This window comes from Penicillium digitatum, chromosome 5 (genome assembly GCF_016767815.1).
Source record: "Penicillium digitatum chromosome 5, complete sequence".
In the NCBI taxonomy this organism is placed as follows: domain Eukaryota; kingdom Fungi; phylum Ascomycota; class Eurotiomycetes; order Eurotiales; family Aspergillaceae; genus Penicillium; species Penicillium digitatum.
In genome coordinates, this window is record NC_089388.1 from 1,355,890 (window position 1) to 1,381,850 (window position 25,961).

Here is a 25,961-nt window from a genome sequence, read left to right on the forward strand (position 1 = left end):
TTTTGCAATTACCTGAAAGATTGAGAACTTTGAAAACACCTAAACTACGGAGCAGTACGCAGTATACTATGAAAAACACCATGTGAAAAAAATGAAGAATATTATGAATCTATCACTAGTGTTAGATTAGCAGGCCCAGGACCAAGAACAAAAAGAACCCCCCCAGGCACTCTCACAGAGAGCACCGTGCAGGTTCTCTCGAAACCGATAGAGTACGATCCAGCGTGGAAGCAGGACCAAAGTCTCCTCGTAGGTACCATGGACAGTGATGTTGAAGACTGTCGCTCCAGAAAAACGCCAAAAACTTCCTTCCCCAGCCGATGAAAAGTGGTATCATGTTGAATATTGTCTTCGCCAAAAGGCCCGTCATTTGCGCGACCATGCAGATAATGAAACAAGAGAAGTCGGTCTCCAAAGGGAAACCAACTTTTGGTTTTTTAGAGGGTTTTTTTTAAAAATCTATGCTCATCCGTGCTTTGAGTTGTTGAAAACAAAGCAAATCATCACAGTCGTCAAAAATCGTCCGGAGTCACCGGATCAAGCAGAGCCCGCTTAGAACTTGAGGGCACGGGGTGACTCCCAGGAGAACTCCTGGTTGGTAAAGTGGCCGTTCTTGGCGGTCTGGTAGTAGATAGGCTTGGCCAGGTCAAGGTCCTTCACGATAACACCGGGACGGAGATCGAAGTTGTTGCGGATAATCTGGACCAGCTCATCGGAGGTCTTGGAGGAAGTACCGTAGCTCTCAACGAAGATGGAGAGAGGCTCGGCGACACCAATGGCGTAGGAGAGCTGGACGAGGGCGCGGCGAGCAAGCTTGGCGTTGACCAGAGACTTGGCAATCCAGCGCGCAACGTAGGCGGCAGAACGATCGACCTTGGAGTAGTCCTTTCCGGAGAAAGCACCACCACCGTGAGCACCCCAGCCACCGTAGGTGTCGACGATGATCTTACGGCCAGTGAGACCGGCATCACCCTGAGGACCACCGATAACGAAGCGGCCGGAAGGCTGAATGTGGTAGACAGTGCGGTCATCGAGGAGCTCGGCAGGGATGACCTTGCGAACAATCTTCTCCTTGATGGTGGCGCGGAGCTCCTCAGTGGAGACATCCTCGCTGTGCTGAGCGGAGACGACGACTGTGTCGACGCGCAGAGGCTTGACAGCACCGTTATCGTGGGCGTACTCAATGGTGACCTGGGTCTTGGTATCGGGGAGCAACCAGGGGATGGAGCCATCATTACGGGCGGCCTTCATGGCAGCGTTAAGCTTGTGAGAGAGGAGGACAGTCAAGGGCAGAAGCTCAGGGGTCTCGTCGGTGGCATAGCCGAACATGATACCCTGGTCACCGGCACCGAGCTTCTCAAGAGCCTCATCGTAGTGGAGACCCTGGGCAATATCGGGTGATTGCTGCTCAATGGCAACCAAGACATTGCAGGTCTTGTAATCGAAACCCTTCTCGGAAGCATCATAGCCGATATCTTTGATAGCGCCACGAATGATCTTCTGGTAGTCCAGATGGGCCTTGGTAGTAATCTCACCGAAGACCATAATCATACCTAGTGTACATGTCAGATTGAGATCTGGCCAGATGTGATCAATTGGTCAACCTACCGGTCTTGGTGGCAGTCTCGCAAGCGACCTTGGAGAGGGGATCCTCAGCAAGGCAGGCATCAAGAATGGCATCGGAAACCTGGTCACTATGGTAAATTAGTAAATAGACAATTGGAGTTGGTGCAAAACCCATCAAATTCAATTCTGGTAGAAATGAGAGGTTTTGCGGGTGTAACTCACGCAATCTTATCGGGGTGACCCTCGCCGACAGACTCAGAAGTGAAAAGAAAAGTGCCGCTGTTTGGAACAGAACCCATTGTGACGGTGTGTGAATTACAACGGAAAAAGAACGAAAAATGGGGGGGGAAAAGAAGAGTGAAGAGATGAGAGAAAAGGAAGGAAGATCTCTCTCGGGGAGGGGAAATTAGTGGGGCTTTCCTAATTTTTTTTCTCTCTCTCCGAGTTACGGAGTACACAGGCAGTACCTCAGAAAACACAGTGCTAGCGTGAATTGAGTAGGTATTCCCGAAGTACCCTCGTTATACTTCGTATGCGGTATGTCAGCCGGTGATCGCGCAATTCTGGGGGCGGTGACTGAGGGCAGATCAACCCGCAATTTTCTCGCGATAAGATAGAACGTCCATGATGAATTTCTTTTTGTACTCTTTTTGTAGCTTTTTATTCAATATACAACCATGTCCAAATTTGGTGTTCTGGTAATGGGCCCTGCGGGGGCAGGCAAAACTACCTTCAGCAATGCGGTAATCCAACACCTTCAAGCCACTCGCCGTAGCTGTTTCTACGTGAACCTTGACCCCGCCGCTGAGACATTTGCCTACGAACCAGATCTCGACATTCGCGACCTGATCACTTTGGAAGATGTGATGGAAGAGATGGGTCTGGGACCAAATGGCGGTCTTATCTACTGCTTCGAGTTCCTCCTTCAAAACCTCGAATTCTTATCAGAGGCACTGGAGCCCTTGAGTGAAGAGTACTTGATCATCTTCGATATGCCCGGTCAAATCGAGCTCTACACACACATTCCTCTTTTACCAACTCTCACAACTTTCCTCTCCCGACAAGGCCCGCTAAACATCAACATGTGCGCCGCCTACCTCCTCGAAAGCACCTTCGTCATCGACAAAGCAAAATTCTTCGCCGGCACCCTCAGTGCCATGTCCGCCATGCTGATGATGGAGATGCCGCACGTCAATATTCTTAGCAAGATGGACCAAGTTCGGGATATGGTGACACGCCGGGAATTGAAGCGGTTTACCAACGTGGATGTGCAACTGCTACAAGAGAAAGAAGAAGACGATCTCACCGCAAGTGCCAACCCCATGGCCGCGGAATCCTTGATGAGCGGCGGATCTTTCAAGCAGCTCAACCGGGCTGTCGGACAACTGATTGACGATTTCAGTTTGGTTTCGTTCCTGCAACTGGATGTATCGGATGAGGACAGCGTCGCGGCGATTGTGAGCCACATCGACGATGCAATCCAGTACCATGAGGCCCAGGAACCGAGAGAGCCCAAGGATGCAGTCGAGGTGAACTATGAGGATTGAGGGATATCACACGTGATTCATGCCGCGCTGTGATTTGCGGCAAATTCCCTGCATACTCAGGACCCTCCATGACCGACCGCTTCACCCAATGCCACCCCCATGCAGCAAATTAGAGCCCCGGTAGCAGAGCAGTCTGAGATAAATCGCATTTTTTTTATCTCAAGTTGCTAATATACGGCTGATCTTATGATATTGGAAACACGATCCAATATGCTTGTCGCGCCGCATTACACAGCAATTGGAGCTCCTTCGACGTCTGGAATCGACCATATTTGCGACACAAATATGACTGAAGCTACCGGAGTCAGCGCTGAGAGCTTTCTACACTGCAAAGGAAATTCGGTCCAATCCTCAGTTAATAGAAACCATAATGAAACCATGATGAAATCAAAATCAATTCATGAATACTTGTTGTCTAAAACTCCTTGACAACCTGTCAATCGCTAGACCAATTAATTCAGCAGAGCGAAGTGAAAAAACAGGCACACCCATTGCACATTTTCATCATATACCCCCAAACAGGCACACAGCCGCGAAGGAAGACATTAAAACAGCCGATGATTTTGAACAACAGGCCAAAATCCTCAATTCCCATTACACAATCACACCCAATGAGCCAAACCAAGCCACTTTACTTTGGATTCCCCGCATAAGCCGCCGCAGCGATCTTACTCTTTTCCTGAAAATCGTCCACAAACCCATATATCACACCATAAAGCCACCCGAAATCCCTGCCCGCATTCTCAATGCCAACACTGTAGATATACCAGCCGAGACCGAGAATCGAGCCCCAGAAGGCAAGCCTGAAAGCGAGCATGACCCAGAACATGACCACGCGATAGGCGTATTCGAGAACCTTGAGGGAGACGATGATGATGATGGCGAGGAGGAAAATTGAGAGCAGGTCTGGCATGGAGGAGGAGTAGGAGGCGAGGACGCTCGAGAGGGGCTCGATGAGGTATGGTTGAAGCACCATTGTGCGGAGGTGCGAGAGTTTTGTTATGAGTTGATCTTGTGTTGTGGTTTGGAGGTAGGTAAATGCAGGATTTTGGAGGACTGTTTGGAGGTTTTCTGTGTCCGTAGGATTATTGATCAGCCTCTAGGACTTCGCGTTGTAGGATTTGTATCTATGTGGCTAGATGGGAGGTGAGGTACGTACCTGGAAGGAAGTCCATGGTCGCTGTATCTTTGAATAGTTGATTGTTGAAATGGTCGACGAGGAAGACACAGGAGGATAGAGAGAGGGAGAGCGGTCCCTCGCGTGTCAGGTCCGTGGTTTCTTTGGGATCTCACCGGCGCTTTCTTTGAGACCTTTGGGTCTTTTTGACCCTTGAAAATGGATGTGTGCGAGGGGGTCGCTAGTGTGGGGCGGGGGAAAAAATACCCTTGCTTTGAATGTTCAGGGTGTGGGCTTTTTGACTCGAGAGCGCTTTGTTTGCTCTCGTGCTGGAGCTCGCTCTGGGGTAGCAGTTGAGCAAGGCGACCAGGCCAAGGAGGGATTTCGTGGGATATGCAAGGCGTCAGTTGAAGCGGAGACTAGGAGAGCTTGTTTCCAAATGTATGTTTTCCGATGCGATCAATGATGAGCAGGTCAAGAAGCAAAGGTGACATTCACGCAGCAGCGGCGTGGCACCAGGATGATAAGAGGATGCAAACAAAACAAACGTCGCATGTGAAGGGATCTTCTACTTAGATGGCAGTCTCATTTATACCTCACTCTCTGCTGATCTCGATACATTTTACAAATATCAGATTGATAGTAACTGATACTACAAAGTAGATTAGATATTTTCCCAAGTTGGGATGGTTTCTATATACAAGGGCGACCAAAATCAGTCAATCACCAGTCTCGTGAATGTGAGAGACAAAACGCTCCAAGTCCAAGTCAGGGAAGAGGCCAGCGCGATGCCACACGCATGATCTTCATTAAAGAACCCAAAAAAAACCCGGCACTCCGGGCTAACTCCAAGAGATTGTACACTACCATCGCGGGCGACGGGAGCGTAAATGCATATGCAGATGTGGTATAGTGAGATATTAGGATAGGGCAAAGAGCGAGATTAGTCGAATTTTACAGGGCGTTGAGGAGCCTCCTGAGGGTGTCACGCTCAGCTTGGATCTCGGTTTGAAGTTGACGGGTCTGGCGGAGAGCGTCGTCTCTGTGGCATGGGTTAGCATAAAAGATGGGAGGAAGAAAGGGAGTGAAATAAAACCCGAATTGCATACCTGTCAGTTTGAAGCTGAGCTACATCGAGTTGCGTGCGGTTCATCCGTCCAACCACTTGCTCCATCTCCATATCCGCCTCACGGAGGAGCTTCTCGAGATCTTTGACTCGTCGCTCGAAAATTTCGGATTGGACAACCTCGGCCAAGGGTACACCTTGGCCGCTCGTGGTCTGGTCTAGACGCGGTGGGCGAGAATCGAAGGGTGCGTTCGGGGGCCGGGGCGAGAGGCCGACTAGATTGCGACTACCATTCATCATCCGCGTGAGCTGGGCATGCTGGCTTTCCTTCAGCAAACGAATCTCCTCCTCGCGTTTGCCCATCTCTTCTTCCGAGTGATTTTGAGCAACCAAAAGAGTTTCCTCCAGCTCCCTCATGTGGTTCTGTAGAATGTTGATCCGGTCAACTGAGATCTGCTGATCTTTGTCACCCTTATCAATAGCCGTTGCTAGACGGGCATGCAAAGAGATGTTGATCTGAAGCTGATTTTGGACTTTGCTGCCCAGTGCCCCAGTCCGGAGGAGGGAGGAAGCAAGCTCTTCCGAATCCGCAACATCAGCCTCGGCCTCAGCTCGATCCGCCTGCAATTGCTGGAATGCAGATTGCAAGGAAGAAGATGTGGTCACGACCTCAGCAAAACCTTCTTGACCTGTCATCAACTCTGCACCAGCAGTAGTGTCCTCTAGAAGAAGCGCGCGTAGAGAGCTGGTCTCCTGCTCGGCACGGTCCAAGTCCATTTTCAGTCCAGCGAGATTCTTCTCACACTGCCACTTGCCATCTAGGGCATCCTCGGCGCGCATGCGGAGATGGTTCACATCGTCACGTAGGTTGCGCAAATCTCTCTCATAGCCTAATTTCCGCGGCTGACCCGATTTCTGGGCCTGAGCAAGTTCCATTTCCAGAATACGAGTGCGCTTCTCGTACTCGCGGGCCTGGTATGCCTGGCGGTCGAGGAGGCTTCGCAATGCCTGGTGGAGGGCATCACGTTGAACTTCGATATCGTGGACCTTGTCAGCCAACGATTCACGTGTTTCTGGTGATTTATTACTGCTGGTATTATTGACTGAGTTGGACCGAGATAGCGAACCCGAGCGGGCTAAGCCGCTGGGCTTACGTGCAATGGAGCCCGATCGTGACACACCAAATGTCGAGTTTTTGGGTGAGCTACCTTCCTCGGCGATCGAAGCAAATCGACCGCTCTGTAGCTGAGCCAAAGAAGCATTTTCGATTTTCAAAGCTTCAATTTCCTCTAGGAGCCTGGTTTCATCTCGAAGTTGATCTCGATCATTACGAAGTTGTTCCAGCTCTACCCGCATTGCGGTAAGTAGGTCCTCAAAGTTATCTTTGGATTGCCGCTCTTCAAGCAGCTTTCGTTTGGTATTTTCCAGAGCAGTCTCGAGTTCCTTAGTTTTCGATGACAAATCGGACATGTCCGTTCTTTCGCGTCGGAGCTAGATAAATGCTGTCAGTAGTCGCATGTTGCACATCGTTTGCCCCCCGTACCTGTTGAACTTGAGATTCCAAGATTTGGACATGAGACTCCGATGCCAACCGCTGAGATCGCTCGTCCTGTAACTTCTGCGACAAGTCAACCTTGAGCTGTGCCCGTTCTTGCGCTGCAGCGCGACGAATCTTCTCGATCTCTTCGCTCTTCCCAGGATCAGAGGCATAGCGAATAGAGCTAGTACCCGAGTCTGAGAAATAGTCACTTGTACGTCGATTGACGTCCGGACCTTCTGATTGTAGCCGTTCGACTAGATCCTCCAGATCAATTTCTCGGCCAATCGATCGCGCCAATTCGATAGTTATCTCTCGTAATTCATTCTCTATGTCTGCCATCTTCGACATGAGCATACTTTCCTTTATACTCGATGCCCCTAGTGAAGTCCGCGCCGGGAGACCATATCCATTGGACTTGAAATCGTACGGAGAGCCGGGCTTGAAAGGGACGTTTGCTAATGCTGGCATAGGGGGAGGCATTGCCGCTCGACCGGAGTCGGAGATATCCGTGCTCGATGATTCGCCTCCAGGGGATGTGGCTGTATTGTTATTCGCCGCCTTCCAGCTGAAGAAGGAGCTGATCTTCTTTCCCGGGGCTTTGGGGTGCCTTGGATCTCCCGCACCCATTGACATCGACATAGCACGCGAATCCTTTTCAATGTATAGGGAAGGTGTTCTGTTCATAGGTGTATGTAGTGCCATGCTCGTTGCCCGTCGTGACGATCGTTTCATTTGAGGAGGGGAATTGAGGACTGGGATGAACGGCTCGCTATCTAGACGACTGTGAAGGGGGGTTCCATTCATGAACTGGTGTTCGTATCCTTCGTCAAAGTAGTTGGGACTCTCGTCGTCGTCGTCGTCCTCAAGCACGGATCTCAAGTACGAGGCGGAGCCGTGGCGGGAAGCGGCAGTATCGATATGTAGGGGTTGGGTAGGGTGCCGTCCTCGGGAATATCTGGGGAGTTGGGACAGGGCCACGCGATTAGTCTTCCAGACTGTGGAGAAGCGGAATAGCATGTGTAGGCCATATCATGCTTGATCGGTAGGTAGCCGGGACCAAAAAAGGTCTGCAGAAAGATCGGGGAGAGGAAAACCTAGGGTCATGCTAATCGCGTACCTATTTAGGGTTTTTTGTACCAATGTATACGAGTCTCCATCCACTGACAAAGGGGATGGTGGTCTGGCCACGGGTGCAGTGGGAACAGAAGTGGGTTTATCTCCCTCGAACGAGATGGGAGATGAGGGGTGGTCAAGACCCGAAGTCACCGGATCACCATTATGCGGGAGAGATTTCATTCGCACGGGAGACGTAGTTGGAGACAGATCGAGACTAGAGTAGCTCTCTGAATGGGCGGGAGAGCCGCCAAACCCAGGAGACGCCATGAAACACCCTGGTCCGGATCAAAAAATAGCCATGGATCGACGGCCGTTCATGCCGATTAACACGGGAAAGAGAATGGCATGCGCCAATGAGATGACCGAAATGGCAAGGATAATTCTCAGGTGAGCATCAAACATGGAGGGAAATGGGAGAAAAGGAGAACCTTGGAAAGTCTTGGTACATGACAAGCCGGGGCGATTGGCCCAAACTGCCCGTGGCTCCATTTCATTAGCGCTGGCTTCGGGACAAGTAAGCGTGAGTGGAGCGCAGGGGCGTGGGTCTGGACGTGCATGGATTCGATTGGCACAAATACATCGTAACATAGTGGCTCTGGCCTGTAGGATCGACAGTACTTGAGCCCTACCATGAAGCGTATAATGTGGTCATCCTTATTTCTTGATAGTCAGTCCAATGCTCTCTCGTCCATAACGTCCATGTGGAGTATAAGGAGTTCATGGGGACCAGGTTCAGATGAGAATAGAACATTCAATAGTATCCAGTGGCACAATGAACCCCTTGAGTCGTGGACAGAGGTTGGCCCGGGCTTTTGCTTGGCGATTCAGGGGCATGTGGACCGGACTTGGACTTTTTCCGGCCCTTTCAATTGACTTTGAAAGTGCTTTCTGTCTACTCTATACGGAGTACTCCGTACATCCTACACGTTTACCTTTTCCAAGGTTATCGATGATGTCGGCAGTGTGATTTACTCATCTGTACTCTGGACGGAGTACTTAGGATAACATTTATCTCATATTTACCCATAGGTTTTCTATGGAGATACCTTCAACCACGGAACAGGGAAATTTGATTTAGTTGTCTGCAGGAGATTAAGGGGCTCTAAAAAAAAGGCATCTCTCACTGTGGAAATGTTGCCCCTTTTCTCTTTCGAGAGTTCCCTTTCTTATCCAAGCTTCTCATTTTTGGGAAAAGACAAAGGTTATTCCCTGTCAGCAGAATGTGCTCAATTACATACTGCACGCTAACTGTTGTATCGTGCCCAATCAAAGTGAGGCGTCAATCTCAAAACAGCGTCTCGCTGGACACTCGGGCCAGCGCATGGGCCGACATGTATTGCTTCAACGGGCTAAGCGCCGAGGTGCTAAGGAACCTGTTCCTGCATCGTCTCACATCATGAAGTTGGCCAATAAGGCGAGGGTGCATCGTTTGTACTCTTCACGGAGCAGTCCACAGATAGGAGATGACAGCTGGATCCTAAGTTTCTCAGCCGATAACAAGATGCTCCTGGTATCAGTTCCGGACCCTTTTAGTATCTAACTTTTGAGTTGGACATTGATCTCTATGTACGGACTATACGTCTCAATCTCTGGAAGAGAAGGCCTACTAATCACCACTGTACTCTTAATTGACACTAGGGCTCGGGAAATATAAATGATCATGCAATCCCTGCGTGCTGTGTTTTTAGTCCTGTTTCGAACCCTGTTTTACTCCGTACTCCGTACTGAGCGCGCCTCTCCGACAACTGGGATTCGTGTTGTGTGATGTTGTACACCCTATGGAGACAGTGGTTCCACTGGTATTACGGAGAATATAAATGGCAAATTTACCTGGACGCGTTGGAAACGGTGATACAGAAATAGCTACATGAGATGGCTTGATCCATTGTATGGAATTAATAGGGTTCAAATGCATAGGGCTGCTCCATTAGGGTCTAATAACTTGTCGCAGAAACGGTTGACAGCCCATGATTCCGAGATATTTTCACATTTAAAATTTCGCAGTAAATTGGGAAGATTCTGGATAACTTGGTCTACAGCTCACCTGACTTTCAATTCAACGCCATCAGCTCCGTACGGAGTAGTCAATAGACGGACAGCAGTGATGGTCTGTATCCATCTGCACGTTGATAAAGAAAAGGTGGCTTATGCACCCCCGTTTGACCCACTCCCTTCGCACAGTCTAGACCATGTCTCACCCTCGAACTTGTCTTACATTCAAAGATTTGCTTAATTATGTACATAACATAGGTCGCACCTCTGCAGTGATCTACTACTTTGTTGTAGTCCCAGTCACAGCCGTTCTATTATTAGAAACAGCTGAGAGGCTCCAGATGCCTGGATCTGGCAAGTGGCTAGATGTCTCGATGCTGCATTCAAGCTGTTTCAGGGGCCCTTGCTGTTTTCATGTTATACTCCGTGCATCTGCACATAATGGAACAGAGGTAAACTGGGGTCCTAGAACAAATCTGATGCTCTATCCGGTTCATACACTTGGTATCCCCAAATCGATTGTGCAGAACTTTTACACGTGAGCTTAGGAGCAGAAATCAAGTATCGAGGTCTCAGCACTGTCCCTTCAAATCCTTTCCCCTCTCTTTGATCCCTAGTCCAAAACCCGTGTCTCACTCACGCATGTACGCTGTGCCATTTTTCTTATCATTTTTTCGACTTCGTCCGCGGCTGGTGAACCAGCCGAGAAGGATTGTACAGCATACGACCGAAGTCACGACAAAAGACGATACGATTATACTAGCCGCTTCAAACTCTTTTTATGGAAAATCGGATAGGTCTGGCCCATTGGTTCGGATGTGATTCTCGGAAGAGACGAGCGTTCAAACTTGCCCAAAATTGTGGATCGAATATTTAACGAACTTCCAACCTTGATTGTGTTCCTTTCCAACCTGCGTGCAACCGCAACCTATAGAGGTAACAGAAATTAAAATCACCTAGAAGGCGCGCCGTTCTTGCTCCCGACCCGCGAGTATGACCCCTTCCTCTCCTCTCCGAGGTTCCACGAGACGGTTTTCTGAGTTCGGAATAAATTTAAGCCAACTTGCTTTCTTCCAAGATTTGTGATGAGGTACATAGTGAAAGTGGCTCACATGCCCCTTTCGACTCGGCGAAGCGAGCGCAGGATGCTGACGAGCCTTACTGCAGAGGGACTTGAAAGACTATTGTATGCAAAATGTGGACTCAGGATGCTTATTCGTATATTTCTGGGCCCCATAAGGAGATAGCACAGACAGACCACAAAAATCATGGTGTTCAAACTAGAAAACACCTTCGTAAGATTTAAATTCGTTTCTTATTAAACCCAAGTCCCGATGTTAGACTCCGTACCCGATGTCACGTTGCCAATTCGGATTATATCCCCGCGCAGTCCCAAAGGCATTCCGGATTTCATAATTACCGTTTGTGCTTTCATAGATGGTAAATCCAGCGATACACCCAAGGATAACATGGAAGAAGCCGGTGATGGCACCATAAACAGCCCCAGCGGCAGCAGCAACGTTGTAAGGGCAAATATCATAGCCTGTAGGTGTCCACATTTTAAGTATTAGTCAAATCCTATGTCAACCGATGCAACAGAAGAAGCGAACAGTGCAAACCCCAATGATTTCATGTTAATATAAGAAAAGGCAACTGACCTCCATTATGTGCCATACGAGCAAAAACGTATCCCCCCAAGGCATCGAACCCCATAACACAAAGGTGTGTCTGAGGTTTGCTACCATATAGCCCCCCAGCCGCTGAAGCACCAAACAAGATTAGCAATGGAGAGCTCCAAGCGAAGAAAAAAGGAGCTCACATTCATATATCCCAATGCACTCTCCTGCGAGAGGAATGGCAGCGACAACAGCCGCAATAAGTAACGCGCTTGGTGCTTCACATCGTCAGACACCACAACCAAGTCAAATTGCAGAGCATAGAGCTCTGGCTATGCAATATTCCAGACAGGCTGGCACTCACTTTCTCCAATAACCAAATTGCTAACCTCTGCCGTGACCAGGACACAAATTCCAAAGCCACTTGCCACTAGAGCTAATAGTATCCACGCGGGTGTTGGCAAACCTGCGAACCCCGCAAATTCGACGAATGCCAACACTCCCGATTTAGTGACTCCAGCGAGCGCACCGATTTGCATTGCTCTCGCTGTCAGTGGACTCCCATTGATATGTGCGGCCGTCGCCACTGCAGCTGGACCGGCGGCGGCATTTACGGCGATATCCAGCGCAGCGAGGACGAAGAATGTCCATACTAGTGGAAGGGACGGTAAGCATTGGGTTGAAACTTTTCAACGTCGCAAGGAGGAAGTCATTCTGATTTGCGTTATGTTCATGAGTAGGAAAAATGGGGACTCACTGTTGATAGCAGGACGGGCGACATTGTCCAGATCCATAGTCAGACTTTTTAGCGACAACCACTTCGATTCACTGTAATCAAAGTCGTAATAATTGACAAGGTCAAAAATAGATGCCTGGCACTGAGAACGAGAACGGATCACAAATAAGAAAATCGACTTTAATAGCCAAGACTTGGTAGATAGGTAAGCTCTTCAAATTCACCCTGCCAAAAGCCTCGTGGGGTCACATGGATGATGCCACAAGAGGCTGATAAAACTAAAAATCCTGTTTTTTTTTCACTGAAACGGGGACATCAATCACGAAGCAGTACACGAAGTGCTGCAGTAGTTGGAGTATATACTTCCTGATTGACCAATCAAGGGTCTCATTTGCCGAGACTAAATCTCTGGCGTCTCCTAATCAGCCTTAATTTGGCCTTAGCGGTTCCTGCAGTAAGTGTCGCTCGGGCGCCACATCCTGACGCGCCCAATCCTAGTGCGATCAAGATCATCTTGGCAGACTCAGCCGCCTTTTTGTCTTTATCAAACTTCGAAGGACGATGTGTTTGACTGGTGATCGCAGGGTTTCGTGGCGCAATGCTCACTGCTTGGCCACTTTGGTGCCCGAGCAAATGGCTTTTACCTTTTCCCTTTCGTTGCCTTTGCCCTTTCGTCATGCGAACCGAGAGACTCGTCCAGAGATGTAAAGGCGATAATGAATACTTGACCCAAGATTGAGATCTAGAGTGACTCACCCCACTCAGATTGCTATAGCACATCGCTTGGAAAGTCGTTACAACAATCATTGTGCTATACAGTATGAACTCAACAGCCTGTGTCATCGAGGCTAATCCGGATGTATCTGGAGTCGGAGTAAGTCTCGTCTCAGATGCCACAATTCTCATTCTATCGCCATGCAATCCCCTACCATTTGGAAAAAAATTACACCTCAGCTAAATCATCACCCCCAGATTCGTATATCGATCTACGCTCTCTGCCTAGGCGGGTCAATCGTTACCTATCTACTCCGGGTATTCGCCCCAGGCGAAGATCAAGAGGAGTTCTCACGGGGCGTCTCCTCCGCCCTTGGCTTGCAAGGTCTAGCCCTCCTCTGCACCGCAATCTACCAGACAATTCAGGGCGACCTAACACTCTTCCACGCGATTTGTGTCGTGCACCTTCTCGCTATACTCGGTATGAACATGGTAAGCAAAGGCCAGTATGCAGGGCTCGGCCCATGGCGACTTTATTTCTTCTCCGCAATCCAGATCCTGGCTTTGGCGGCTTTCCTTGCTTTCAACGTCTATGTCTGGGTGACGGCGCCGCGATTTGGTAGCCAGCCCCAGTGCAACAAGAATACGGTGTATGTGCTCTTTGGCGTGAGCATCAAAGCCACTTCTCCTATATTCCGGTATGTTGTTTTGGGCACTCTGGGTGCGGTTGTGGCTGGTTATGCTCTTACTTTCACGTGCATGTTGCCGTGTCTGTGTGGGTTTGTTTTGTACCAGAAACGGCATCCCGACGCTGGAGATAGGTTTGAGAGTCAAAAGAGAGGTTGGCTGAATTGGTTTGTGGAGTTTCAGCATCGTCCTGAGACACCCGAGAGGCTACATGGCCAGGCGCTGCTCAACTTCACGCTGAACAAGGTCGCGTATTGTTCGTTCTGCATCTACTTGATTGTTTCGCTTGAACAGACTATCCATCGCAACGACCTCAATCCCGAAGAGAAAGGGTGGACGTTCGGACAGGTTATTGCGATTTTCTTGTTGTTGGGTGTTGCCAATGAGCTGCTTAATGTTCTTCTTGCGAATTGGGATAGGAAGCAGGCTGAAAGTTCTCAGCAGCTGGTACAGTTTAGGCAGGGAACTGGGAACTCGATGCATTCCTCGTCTTTTTGACATGTTCATGCATAGTGAATTTGGAGATAGTGAAATTACCATGAAGCCACGTTTTAGTGTTTCTTGGAAATTGCCGTGTGCTCCAACTGTCCCTGCAAGTCTGAAAGATTATGGTCAGTATAAAAGAGGCAGAACCTTGTCATATAAACCACATGCTGAAAGGGAAACTCGGAAAGCGCACCGTGATGCAGGAGCAAAATCGTTGTGTAGCAGTGATAAATATGTACAGGACAGGATATATAATCTACTCACAAGCCCGAATGATGTAAAGTCTAAGCATGAAGGATCCCAGCTAAGAAGCGCCCAACTGGCGGTTCCCTAAATGGTGGGTAAACATCTAACCAGTTCGCCCTCATTTCATAGTACTGTCAACCAATTCGCGGTAGATCTTCTTGAGATCAGCGATGTCAGCGTTGAGTTCATCAACCAGCTCGCTCTTTTCACCTAGCATCTCAAGGGTAGTCTGGTAGCGCTGATCAAGTTCTTCGAGTTCCGCTTCGAGTTTCTGCACGCGAGATTCCGAGAGCTGCTTCTCTTCGAGCTCACGCATAAGATCAACAACTTGTTGCCGGGCTTCGTCACGCTGGGTAGTTACGCGGGCCAGCTCGTCCTTGGAGCCGGCGCGCTCGCTTTCTAGGCGGCGGACTGTGGCACTCATCCGCTCGACCAGCTGCACAGAAGGGCCAGCACCGACAGTTGACTCGGAGATAATGTCGTTGACACCGCGCGACGGAGGCGCTTGGATGCCGCCATACGCAGAAGGAGTGGCAGGAGTGGCAGGAGTGCCAGAATCTTCGAAATATTCTTCCGGCTCAAAGCTGATAGAGGGCGCTGCCAGGATTGATGAATTGGTGTTGATGTGTGGAGGAGAAAGCGTAGCTTGGGTGATCGAAGCAGGGTAAGAGTTTTGCCGAGTTGGAGTGCCGATTTCCGGCGAGGTGAAAGCCATGTTAGATGAGCGCCGGCTAGGAGGGTGGAAGTCCGACAGCCCTGGGGTCATGGCCTCGAGGGTGCTCGATCGCCGTAGAGATGCGACGGGTGATACTCCACGTAGTTGCGACGGGGAGTTCACCTGCTCTCTCCACTTGGCCCGCTCTTCCTCGAGCTTCTGTGCCCACGTTGCGTCGCATGTTTTCTTCTGCTCGGCCATGTCCTTTTGCGTTGAGACGAGGTCCTCTGCCGCTTTCTCAAATTTATGTTGTAGCTTCTGCAGATCTTCCATGCGTTCCTCGAGCCTGCTGTCCAAATCGTGCTCAACTTCTTTGGCGTTGTCTAGTTCCTCTTCTAACTTCTTCAACTTGTGGTTCTGCATTGATTTTGGTTAGTCTCGCGGCATACCAAGGCATGAAATTTGAGATCTTACCATCTCTCGAATCTTTTTCCGAAGGTCGATCTCACGCCGACCGGCATCATCGCGTTCCTGCTCCACACTAGCCAGGCGTGAGAGCAAAGAGCCCTCCAGTGTGTGCCAGTTTTCACTAGCGGCAGCATATTGAGTTTGCAGGGTCTCGATCTGACGCAAAAGTTTGGCTTGGGTCTCTCCCGTTGCCCCCGATGAAGCTTCCTCTGCGCGGGAGCGCAGGCTTTCCATCTTGCTTTCCAAGACTGACTGTTCGCCTTTCAATTCAGCCTCCAGCATTCGAGCTCTTTCTTTCTCTTGCTCAATCTTTTCCTTCAACTCGGTAATTTCCCTCTTGGAAATTTCTTCACCGATGTCTCGCTCGATCTTCAGATTGCATAGCTCCTCATCTAGCTCCGCCGCCCGTTGCTTCTCCAGCTCTAGAGCATCAGAGTTCGCCTTTGTCTCCGCGTGTTCAGCGCGGGAAACCGCCCGACTCAATTGCGATTTTATTTCTTGGACGGTCAGGTTGAGTGCATTGCGTTCATTGGTAACAGCTTCCAAGTCTTTAGTCGACTTTGTTTGGGATGACAAAGACTCGGTTGCCCTCTTCTCTGCGGTCTCTGCCCTCTTAGCTCTTGCCTCGGAGTTGACCAAGTCGCGCTCAAGCTTGTCCGTCTTTCTCTTCATTTCAGTCTGAGATTTTGTATTTTCGGCAAGTTGCTGACGCAATTTTTTGATCACTGTGCGGTGGTCCATCTCCGATTTGGACAGCTTTTGCCCTTCTTCAAGAAGCAATGCAATCTTCTCATCTTTCTCTAGGAGCTGTTTTTGCGTACTCCCTGGGGTAGCACTTGCCGCAGCATTTTTAGCCGATTCCGCAGCATCCTTTGCGAGGTATTTTAACTTCGACTGCAATGCATCAATTCGTTCGATATAGCCATGCATTTCTTCTTGCCATTGAGACTCGGCAACTTTATGCTCGGCCTGCAAGCGAGCGATATCCGGATTTTCATTTTCCTCTGGTACCTGTGATGGCGATTCAACGCTAACTCGTGGACTATCGCCCTTAGCAACTTCGCTAAGTATTAAGTTGCGTTGAGAATCCGATAATTCTTGACTAGCTCTGGCCGAGTCGGTTGATGATTGAGCCACATCCAGAGAGGCCCTGGGCATGGAATCTGCGATGCTGATGTCCGTTGAGACACGCGGTGATACCCCGGAGTCGTAGCTTACCTTAGGTGAGGCTGATTTAGCTGCATTGTTGTCATTCGGCTGAGAAATCTTAGGGGTTTCCACCGCACTATTCACCGATGCAACGCTAGAATCAATTTCCATACTAGACCGAGCCCCGTTGCTAGGTACTGGACTAGTAGGCAATGATGAGACTCGGCTCTGAGGAGACTGGGAAGAGAGATTCGAGGTGTTTTGCTTCACCATAGCTCGAGCTAGACGTTCCTGAAGCCGGTCATTTCTTCGCGCGGTCGACGAACTGCGGGAAACCGCTGAAAGATGTTAGCCAGTTTTACTAGGCCGCACATATGTTGTGAATTTCATACAAGCAATAGGAGCTTTTGTCGATGATGCTTCTCCGCCTTGATTTTCAGTAGGCTTTGCAATAGAGCCGGTCTGGTTTCCCTCCTCATCCATCAAGATATGATCCAGCCGAGACTCGACGCCGGCTACTGCCTGCTGGAAAAAAGAACCCACTCCCCATTTTGACTTTTGTGTTTGCGAGTTCTGCGCCATCGTGGCAGAATCACAGTATTGGAAATTGCGAACAGGCTACTAAGCGGCAGATGCTTCGTGTCGCATTCGTATGATTTGGGTGGGGGCTGCGCTCGGACGTCGACTTGCGACTATCGTGGGGGACGTTTTCAGAGTCAAATTGGCAACAATTCTTGCCAAATGTGTCGAAGCCTAGGTGGCAATGGCAAGGACTTGCCGCGAGGGAGAGATGAGAGAGACTGGCAGGATTTCAACCGAGCTCAAAGTACCAGGTGAAAACCCGAACAAAGATTAAGGCGCTGGATCGACAATACAGTGAACGTGAGGCAAATGACTGGCAGAAGATCTATAGAAACAAGAAGACGATAGAGAAATAGGAAGTGAGAATTAAAATGGAGAGCAAAAACCAAAAGTTGAGGCTATGCGTTGAGATACCGTCGGTCTTGGCACAGGCTTCCGTCATCCCCAAGCTCCCCCGTTTCTCTGGACACACCTTCCAGTTTGTATCGTTCACAGCCGGCTACGCCATTTTTTCTGGCTTCAAATCCCCCAGATAACATTCACAATGTCATTGGAGCCACCCACCTATCTCAGCTCCCTCCAGAATAACATTCGAGCTCGGCCAATTCCATGGGAGGGTGCCGTACGGGCGGGCAACATCACCGATGACCACTTGAAGAAGATCAAGGCGGTGGATAAGGTGCGCAAGGATCAACGCCGCCAGACGATAGAAGGAGACCTTGCTGGATACACAGATCTGTTGGCTGGCGGCGCACAGGGAAAGAGTGTCCTGGACTCGGCCTCTCGAAGGACCGATATCGTGCAGTATATACTGGTGCTGGCTTCGGACTTGATTCAAGGTAGATGCCACTAGTGGAGCTGAAGTTCCGTGGAATTATTTTAACTGGGTCTTCATTAGATGTGCCTTCTCTGGCCAACTCGCTGGTCTCCCACCCAGAACCGTACAAACCTTTCCTACCGTTCCTGCAGCACTCGACAAACGCCGAAGACCCCATTCCTCTGCTCACGTCCACCTTCCTCACGGCACTTGTTTCGCACAGTCTAGTTGCTTCACCCAAACCTGCACGGCGTGACAACGAGGCTCTCCCACAGCTCTACACCTATCTCTCCACCTTGACCAAGAACCAGGACAGTGGGCTCCAGGACATCGGTGTCCAAGGATTCTCAGAGCTGCTGAGAACAAGCCGAGCTCGGGAGATATTTTGGGCGCAGCGTCAAGAGACCTTGGTCCCTTTGATCGACACCCTTCGAGCTGCGGCGGGAGCTAAAGACAACATCAGTAACGCAAGCACCCTGGGAGGCAGCACTCGCAACGTCGAACCTGGTCTCGCCGGTGGTGTTGGTCTCCAGCTTCTATACCGGGTGCTCCTTGTTTTGTGGCAGCTTGCGTTTGAGGGCGCTCTCATTGGCGAGGAACTTCAAGAGTAAGTGATTCGACGACAAACGATAGCTTTGCACTCTGAGCGCCTACTGATTTCACATAGGAACTATGAAATAATCCAACTCTACATCCACCTTTTGCGTCTTTCACCCAAAGAGAAGACCACTCGCTTGCTTGTCGCAACTCTGTACAGTCTTTGCTCCAGCAACCGGACGACTTTGCTACCAATCGCCGTGTTCCTCAGGCTTCCCGCCCTTCTGACCAACTTGGCTAGCCGTCACCTGACCGACCCCGACCTGCTCGAGGATCTCAGCGCGTTGTCTTCAATGTTGGATGAGTACACCAAGACACAAACCACGTTTGACGAATATGCCGCCGAAGTTCAGACGGGCCACCTGCGTTGGTCGCCCCCGCACAAAAACCCGACCTTCTGGAAAGATAACGCTCGCCGAATCGTTGAGGAAGCGAACGGCGCTTTGCCCAAGAAACTAGCCGAGATTTTGTCCAAGAGTTGGGATAACGACAAGCAGGTACTAGCTATTGCTTGCAGCGATGTAGGGCATTTAGTGAAGGAGGTTCCCGAACGCCGTGGGCAGTTAGAGCGACTAGGACTCAAGACGCGGGTGATGGAACTGATGGTTGATCAAGATGAATCAGTGCGATGGGAGAGCTTGCACGCCGTCGGTGAATGGCTTCGATATACTTTTGAGGGCTGATCCCGCACAAGGGGAGTTTTCTGATTGCCTTCCAGGATGAACATATAGTGTGATTTGCATGTACTGTGTATTTTCTTGCCAAAGCGCACATTCGCTTTCTACTTGAGGGGATTTAGAATCATACTTACTCATTTATGAAATTTATGGCCCCTTGTTTTTGATCTTCTCCAACCGGTGGATCTTGCGATCTACCGCAAAAGAACCCAAGATGTGCAATAGTGCGACAAGACAAGAACACAAGCTACCCCTTGATCAGTTTCTATAGAATCCAAAAAAAAACTTCAACCCCTTGTTGCTGTTCCCCAGAAATTACATTTGCAATGCGGGCCGGTTACGTCTGGGGAGCTTTCCATTTCCCCGCAGGAATTCTTGGCTGAACACATCATCCCACCAGCCCACAGCACCCATGTCGAGGTCCTTCACAGGTTGCAAGAGATGTAAGGCCCGCCGGCAAAAATGTGACGAGCAGAGGCCGAACTGCGGTCGCTGCCGGACTGCAGGTGAGCAATGCCAATATTCAATGCAGTTACAGTGGGGTGGACGGGCGTTCTCGCGCTCTCGGTTTGGTGCTTGCGTCGGGACAGGAGGCATGCAGAGACTTGGTATGTACTTTAAACCAAAGGGGCTTTGTAAATCATTCTGATCATTCCAGAATATTCACCCGGAGAATTCATCTACACCACCAAGACGGCGGTGCAGTCAGCCAGCGCCAGAGTCAGATCAGATCTCACTCTGTCGCAACCCGTCGATCCTTTTTCATTTTTGTCGTCCAGCCAAAAGGCCTTATTACACCATTTTATAAAAGATGCCTCTCAAATCACTGCGTGCCATTCAGGCATGCAGCAGGACATATGTCGCATGCTGATCCCAATGGCTCTTCAGACACCCTCCTTACTCTACGCTACCATGGCCCTATCGGCAATCCATATCCAAGCACTACACAACCAGTCGGAGAGCGTAAAATCTGCACCGGAGATTGCCCGGCTCATGGCTCTCAGTCTTGAACATTTCCGAACGGAGCTGCAGAATCCCTCATCCAAAGACCCGGAGGCGTTGGTAGCGACGGCTCGGACGCTCTGTCTAGCTGAAATACATTCCGGGGCGATCAACCCGAACTCGTGGAGAGCACATATTGACGGGGCACGGGCATTGATGAGGGCATCGGACGCCGCTGGTGAAGATTCTCTGCGGTCTACCAGCAGTTTCCGACGGTATTTAGATCGTTGGTATTGGTCAATCGTCTCTCTTACGGCACTAACGGGCAATGGTCCACCCATTGGAGATCTTTCAGACTTCGCCTTCTCTGACTTGATGGGTTTAGGCGGGTCTCCTGATTATCTAGATGACTATTGGGGGTTCAGTGTGGACCTTGCAGCTGTCTTTAGGCAGATCGGCGCTGCTGCCTGGCGAAGCCATGAAGTCGAGGAGAATTTGCAGGGCTTTGTTGCAATAAAAATTGACAGCATTGTTGCGGATGATGCCGAATCATTGGAGTTCGCAGTTCGACTGCTCATGAATCGTGACTCGAGCTCGCAGCCCTCCTTTTACCCCAGGGCCGCAGAAGGGTTATCTGCGGAGAGTGCGCAGCAGCTCCTACTGTGTAATCAGGCGTTCCAACACAGTGCGCTTATTCAGATCCACCGACGACTTCGGAAAACACCAACTACGTCGCCAGAAGTGCAACAGTCGGTCCAGCGTATCCTGGAGTGCACCGCACAGATTGGACCATCTTCAGGTCTCTCGCCCTGGGTGATGTTAACAACACCAATCTTTATTGCGGGCTGCGAGGCGCGCGGTCAAGATCGAGATACAGTTAGGCAACTGCTGTCATCTTTGCATGACACCATTCGCGTTCCGAACGTTCTTCAGTCTTTGAGATTCCTTGAGCAGTACTGGTCCAACCAGCTGAGTGACGAAGACTGGTGCCACTTTCTCGGTAATAACTTTTTCAAGTCATTCTTCGGTTATGCTAACATCTGATTCATAGAACGAATGCAGTTTGATTTTATCCCTTACTAGGTAGACCATTCGGCCAAAGCCTGTTATACCTCATGTGCAATGATCTATGCTTTTGAGTTCGAATTACATGTATAATATCTTCTTTTGTTGTACTATAACTTTTTTTCATCAACGAGTCGATGTTAGCAGAGGGTTTGGCGTGCATACGTATTTAGCCCTGGCATTTGGGTGCTGTGGCCAGTGACGAATTTCTTTCTAGGCAATTTGCACATAAAGTCTTCTCCTTTTGAATATAACCCCTTTCTCTGGATTAAGCTATGTTCAAAAGCTCAACACACGAGTATTAGCTCGACTGAAGTGAAGCGAAAGACGCCAAGGATTTCAAAGACGGAGCTAAGCAAGAGATGTAAAGATGGGGACTTAGCAGCTAGACTCCGGATATCAAAAACCCTTGCATATGACGCGATGATTCTTAAATTTACATGTGGATTTTTGGTTCCAAATATGGGAAAAAAAAATAGCATTTCATAACATTATACGTATCCGGGTTGCGTGAAATTCGAACCCATCATCAATCCATGGACTATGGGTTGGAATTCAGAAAACGTGTATGTTGTAAATTGGTAGACAGAGGAAAAGAATCTAGGAAATGGATCATCTTGAAATGAGGGTTCTTAAAATATCCTTTGGGACCATAGCTTGTCAATCTTTAACTTATATCTATCCACAGAGAGTGTTTATATCCACAGGGACGTAGGGACTCATGATATCAATCAGCTTCGAGAGAGGAACCCAGTCAAGAAGACCATGGATACTTCGTATAGGATGGCCACTATACAAAACACGGACGTAGAAGGAGTTCTCATCCGTCCAATCTTTCGTCTCCCTGGAAGAATGTTAGAGAATCCTAGCGCATTCGACAACATTTTGACTCACCAAACTTCGAAAGCAATGTTGGATGCCATGGCGGGCCATCGAAGCGTCTTGATTCCCAAAGAACCTAGGATAGGACCGATATCCCCATCATGGATAAAGAAGTGGCTGTAATCAAGGAAAGACTTCCCGTCCAGGACAGCTTGCAGACGAGAAACAATCTCACCAATAAACAAGCCCTCAACAACCTGGATATACTTGACTACATCCGGGTTCGTGCGCCAGTAGTAATTCCACTCCCAATCACCGGCACGGAAGACCTCCTCAGCCATCTTCATCGTGACACAGGCCGAGGAGTTTGACAAACTGCAGGGCAGATCATAGCCGTTGCAAAGGCGACCCTGGAAGTTATCCGAAAAGTGGTCAAAGGTACTCTGCCACGAACTCTCTGTAGCGCCTAACATAGCGCCCAGCTTCGAGCGCAACTGCTCGGTGACTGCTAGATGCTCTTTCCATTGCGTGGTAGACTGTAGACTCAATAGCGTAGAACTGACAGCAGGGCAAGAGTACCCCTCATTGACAGTATCGACAGAAGAAGTCATCTGGTGTAGGGGAAGAGCTCCCTTGTAGTGAGGCCATACGCCACGCAGGACCGCACCAGCCGAGGCCTGGGTGAGAGCGGACCCACTGGAGCGGAACCAGACGCGGCTGTTTGGCTTCTCAGGAATCAAGCCAAGCCTTTTGCCGTAGACGTCCCACAGGTCCTTGCCGTGTTGGTATCCATCCTGTACTCCTCCGATGGTGATCTGGGGGTACTGACAGGTACCGTTCACGACGGCCATGAAGGGATTGGTGGGGTCCTGATATGTCTGCGCATACATAGGCATGGGCTGGATGCCGCTTGCGCTGTTGGGGCCTGCGTAGAGATATGGACGCACATCATCGCAGTGATATGCTTGGTTCTAGGGAACGGAGTTAATTTGGACTGAGAGTTGATCCGAGAGTTGCTTACCTCCCCACCTGGAAGAATGTTGTACGGAGTTCGACGCTGGTGGCGCTGTAGATACTCCAGGTACACAAGCTTTCCCTTAGTTGAGCCGTTGGTCAGAGCCTCGGGCAGCTCGTACTCCTCTGAGCGAGGATGCGGCATGGAACAGTAGTCGTAGGTGCCGTAGGGAATGCCCTCGGTCGGACCTTGGGTTGGAGCTTCATAGATACCACCATATGTGCCAATCGAGCTGTTGCTGATGTATGATGTATCATTCAGTGTTGGGGGATAGAAGGTGTCCCCCGGGGTTTGACCCAGTACTGAGGCCGCCACGGAAAGCAAGACAAGGTTGCGCATGATGGGGATAAGCTTGGGTGAGAAAAACCAGATCTGTCGGAGACCTTCGAATATGTAGATTTCCGAACTAATTGCCAACAAACCCAAGACGAGAAACAAAATGAAGCTCCACCGCAGTCGCACCAGTCGCAACCTAGCAATCAGTACACGTGGAGTCATTAAGCCAACCTGGGGAGTGCCAGCCATGTGGCTCTACATAACATAGCCAACTTTGGGCTAAGCGACTATTCTCAGCATCGAACGGGTTTTGGTTAAGGTGACCGACAGGCCACATCCACTGTTCCCCGATGTTTCCGGTCTTGGGTCTTGGCATCGACACCCCCTCCAGGACATTATGACAGAAATCTGACTGTATGAAATGTATTGGTTGAAATGATAGGGTATCAAATTCTCTGACTAACTAAAAATGACAAAAATCCCCTATTTAACGTATTCGGTAAGCGAGCTGGCCACCCTACCCAAGCTACTAATTTCAAATACATACAACTCAACCACTACATTAAATTAAATACACTAAAATGATCTATTCTCTGGACATGTATTTCTTTCATGGCCCTGATTTTTACATAGCCCGCATGTTAGTAATGCTCTCGTTCGGGGCTGTAAAGGTGGCGAAGGCCTTCTCTGCCGGCGGGGGGGGGAGGCGCTTCAACCGCTTCAACCGGCTCGGTAATCAATTGAGAAGCTTCAAGAACTGAGAGGCCTTCTTTAGTAGGTATCTACCTCCGGGATCTAGTACGCTTTTGCTTCTACTTCTCGTTAGCGGCGCGTAAATCCTTGTTTTCTTTGGCGAGTAAGATAGCACCTTGTATTGTAAGACGGAAGCCTTTTACAAGCTAGTTTAATGCACGATCTAACGGGCTAGGCGGGCTTCGAGATCTTGTACGAAGTAAAGCTTTGATTGATAAAGCTTAACGACGTAGTTCTTTCTCCGTAAAGGGGGTTTTTAGGGTAAAATTCCGGCTTAATTCACTCCCCCGGCTAGCTAGGGGGGTTAGGTGTTACGGACCTACCCGTCACCAATCAGTGGTGCCCCACCGGGTACACAGATGGGCCACCAAGAGCCAATAGATCTATCTGTCAGCAGATCACGTGCAACACTGTATACCCTGGCGTTCCCAGGTATCGAAGGAAAAGGAAGTCCCGATCATGCTCACTGAGCAAGAGCATGATCCACCCTGAGTTGGACTAAAGTCTGGTGTGTATGTACCTCGATACATCAGCAACACCCTTTGGGACAACAAGGACATCACGTGACCATGGCCCCAGCAGTGACTCCAGGGGAGTCACCCAGGGAGTAGGAAGCGAAGAACTCTGAAACGTTTGGTGTTTCAGAGGTGGCACCATTGAGGCATTTGTACCTATCTCATGGTGGCACCACACATCTCGACAGATATATAAGGGCACCATTCCATGTAGTTAGTTTAGTTCTTTGTCTTCAATTCCTACATTGTTACTTGTGTTTACCTTTGGAACCACGTTGACTCGTTAACTATATTATCACTTGACAACACCTACGAGCAGACCAATACTGCGGTATAGATCTACTCGGCGCTCTACCTGGCATCGTTCCTCGATACCCTCAAAAGGACTTAGGCTGGAATAAGACTGTGCGCAGCAACAGCTCGGTTGAGAGGCAGATCGTTGACGTTGGAGGATCAGCACAGGCAAGTATAATCAGGGAAGCTCCAACATAACTGTGACCAGTTAGGCAGTGCGTAACAACAGGCAAGTATAATCAGGAAAGCTTCTAACATAACTGTGACCAGTTAGGCAGTGCGTAACATTAGGTTCGAAGCCGAATATTAAGCTTTAAAATCACTCGGTCGGGTGTAAATGGTACTAAACTAGCTACTCCGAAGCTTTTTTTTATAGTGTCCGATTTAAAAGCTTTAATTCGTGCGAGAGGGTATATTTTAAGGAAGTTAAGTTTATTATTATAGTTAATCCCGTTCCGTATCTTAGTTTTAACTATCTGACTTTACGCACATTTTAACACCGCAGAATAACTAAGATCCGAAGGTTATAAAAGATAAGATAAATGTCACGGTGCGAACCGTGATGCTTAGTTAGAGGAAGATCACGGTACGTGATCTCTGACCTGTTTATCTGAACTTCAGTTCTAGATCCTGTTGTAGCTCTTCGAGCTACGTCTTGTATAATAGCCTGCCCCTGCCTGTACCTGTCAAGTGGAATCTGATCTGTTATGACCTGTTCCTACCAGTCATCTCCTATCATACCGTCCTGCCAGCCCGCACCCTGACAAATTTGAAGGGGACCGGAAGGATCTCCGCCGATTCTCCTCCCAGATTAAGGAGAAGCTGAACATCAACCGCGACCGTTTTCCGACCTCGCAATCCCGAATGACCTATGTCACTAACCGTCTGAAGGGCACACCCTATGC

At 49.5% G+C, this 25,961-nt stretch overlaps 10 protein-coding genes across 10 annotated transcripts; 4 read left to right on the forward strand and 6 right to left on the reverse strand.

The window, feature by feature from the left end:
• Positions 1-552: 552 nt before the first annotated feature.
• Pdw03_1683 (S-adenosylmethionine synthase) lies at positions 553-1,865 on the reverse strand (the record flags this gene model as incomplete). The annotated part of the gene is made up of 3 exons (XM_014681104.1): positions 553-1,553; positions 1,609-1,694; positions 1,789-1,865. 3 exons carry the CDS (start codon positions 1,863-1,865, stop codon positions 553-555), a joined length of 1,164 nt encoding a protein of 387 aa, XP_014536590.1.
• Positions 1,866-2,243: 378 nt separating this feature from the next.
• Pdw03_1684 (GPN-loop GTPase 3) lies at positions 2,244-3,113 on the forward strand (the record flags this gene model as incomplete). The annotated part of the gene is made up of 1 exon (XM_014681103.1): positions 2,244-3,113. One exon carries the CDS (start codon positions 2,244-2,246, stop codon positions 3,111-3,113), a length of 870 nt encoding a protein of 289 aa, XP_014536589.1.
• A 631-nt stretch (positions 3,114-3,744) lies between these two features.
• Positions 3,745-4,288, reverse strand: Pdw03_1685 (Nuclear pore assembly and biogenesis protein, APQ12; the record flags this gene model as incomplete). The annotated part of the gene is made up of 2 exons (XM_014681102.2): positions 3,745-4,184; positions 4,273-4,288. The coding sequence occupies 2 exons, from the start codon at positions 4,286-4,288 to the stop codon at positions 3,745-3,747; spliced, it is 456 nt and encodes a 151-aa protein (XP_014536588.2).
• An 896-nt stretch (positions 4,289-5,184) lies between these two features.
• Positions 5,185-8,219, reverse strand: Pdw03_1686 (Chromosome segregation ATPase-like protein; the record flags this gene model as incomplete). Its single annotated transcript, XM_014681101.2, has 4 exons — positions 5,185-5,272; positions 5,340-6,787; positions 6,840-7,791; positions 7,954-8,219. 4 exons carry the CDS (start codon positions 8,217-8,219, stop codon positions 5,185-5,187), a joined length of 2,754 nt encoding a protein of 917 aa, XP_014536587.2.
• A 3,062-nt stretch (positions 8,220-11,281) lies between these two features.
• Positions 11,282-12,354, reverse strand: Pdw03_1687 (uncharacterized protein; the record flags this gene model as incomplete). The annotated part of the gene is made up of 5 exons (XM_014681100.2): positions 11,282-11,487; positions 11,603-11,704; positions 11,764-11,838; positions 11,925-12,212; positions 12,318-12,354. 5 exons carry the CDS (start codon positions 12,352-12,354, stop codon positions 11,282-11,284), a joined length of 708 nt encoding a protein of 235 aa, XP_014536586.2.
• Positions 12,355-13,116: 762 nt separating this feature from the next.
• Pdw03_1688 (uncharacterized protein) lies at positions 13,117-14,195 on the forward strand (the record flags this gene model as incomplete). The annotated part of the gene is made up of 2 exons (XM_014681099.2): positions 13,117-13,170; positions 13,269-14,195. 2 exons carry the CDS (start codon positions 13,117-13,119, stop codon positions 14,193-14,195), a joined length of 981 nt encoding a protein of 326 aa, XP_014536585.2.
• A 352-nt stretch (positions 14,196-14,547) lies between these two features.
• On the reverse strand, positions 14,548-17,283 carry Pdw03_1689 (M protein repeat protein; the record flags this gene model as incomplete). The annotated part of the gene is made up of 3 exons (XM_014681098.1): positions 14,548-15,501; positions 15,559-17,039; positions 17,094-17,283. The coding sequence occupies 3 exons, from the start codon at positions 17,281-17,283 to the stop codon at positions 14,548-14,550; spliced, it is 2,625 nt and encodes an 874-aa protein (XP_014536584.1).
• Positions 17,284-17,827: 544 nt separating this feature from the next.
• On the forward strand, positions 17,828-19,380 carry Pdw03_1690 (Vacuolar ATP synthase subunit H, putative; the record flags this gene model as incomplete). Its single annotated transcript, XM_014681097.1, has 3 exons — positions 17,828-18,122; positions 18,182-18,707; positions 18,768-19,380. 3 exons carry the CDS (start codon positions 17,828-17,830, stop codon positions 19,378-19,380), a joined length of 1,434 nt encoding a protein of 477 aa, XP_014536583.1.
• A 406-nt stretch (positions 19,381-19,786) lies between these two features.
• On the forward strand, positions 19,787-21,399 carry Pdw03_1691 (Fungal transcriptional regulatory protein, N-terminal; the record flags this gene model as incomplete). Its single annotated transcript, XM_014681096.2, has 3 exons — positions 19,787-19,982; positions 20,033-21,316; positions 21,368-21,399. The coding sequence occupies 3 exons, from the start codon at positions 19,787-19,789 to the stop codon at positions 21,397-21,399; spliced, it is 1,512 nt and encodes a 503-aa protein (XP_014536582.2).
• Positions 21,400-22,059: 660 nt separating this feature from the next.
• Pdw03_1692 (Histidine acid phosphatase, putative) lies at positions 22,060-23,557 on the reverse strand (the record flags this gene model as incomplete). Its single annotated transcript, XM_014681095.1, has 3 exons — positions 22,060-22,225; positions 22,276-23,174; positions 23,225-23,557. 3 exons carry the CDS (start codon positions 23,555-23,557, stop codon positions 22,060-22,062), a joined length of 1,398 nt encoding a protein of 465 aa, XP_014536581.1.
• Between the last annotated feature and the right edge of the window lie 2,404 nt (positions 23,558-25,961).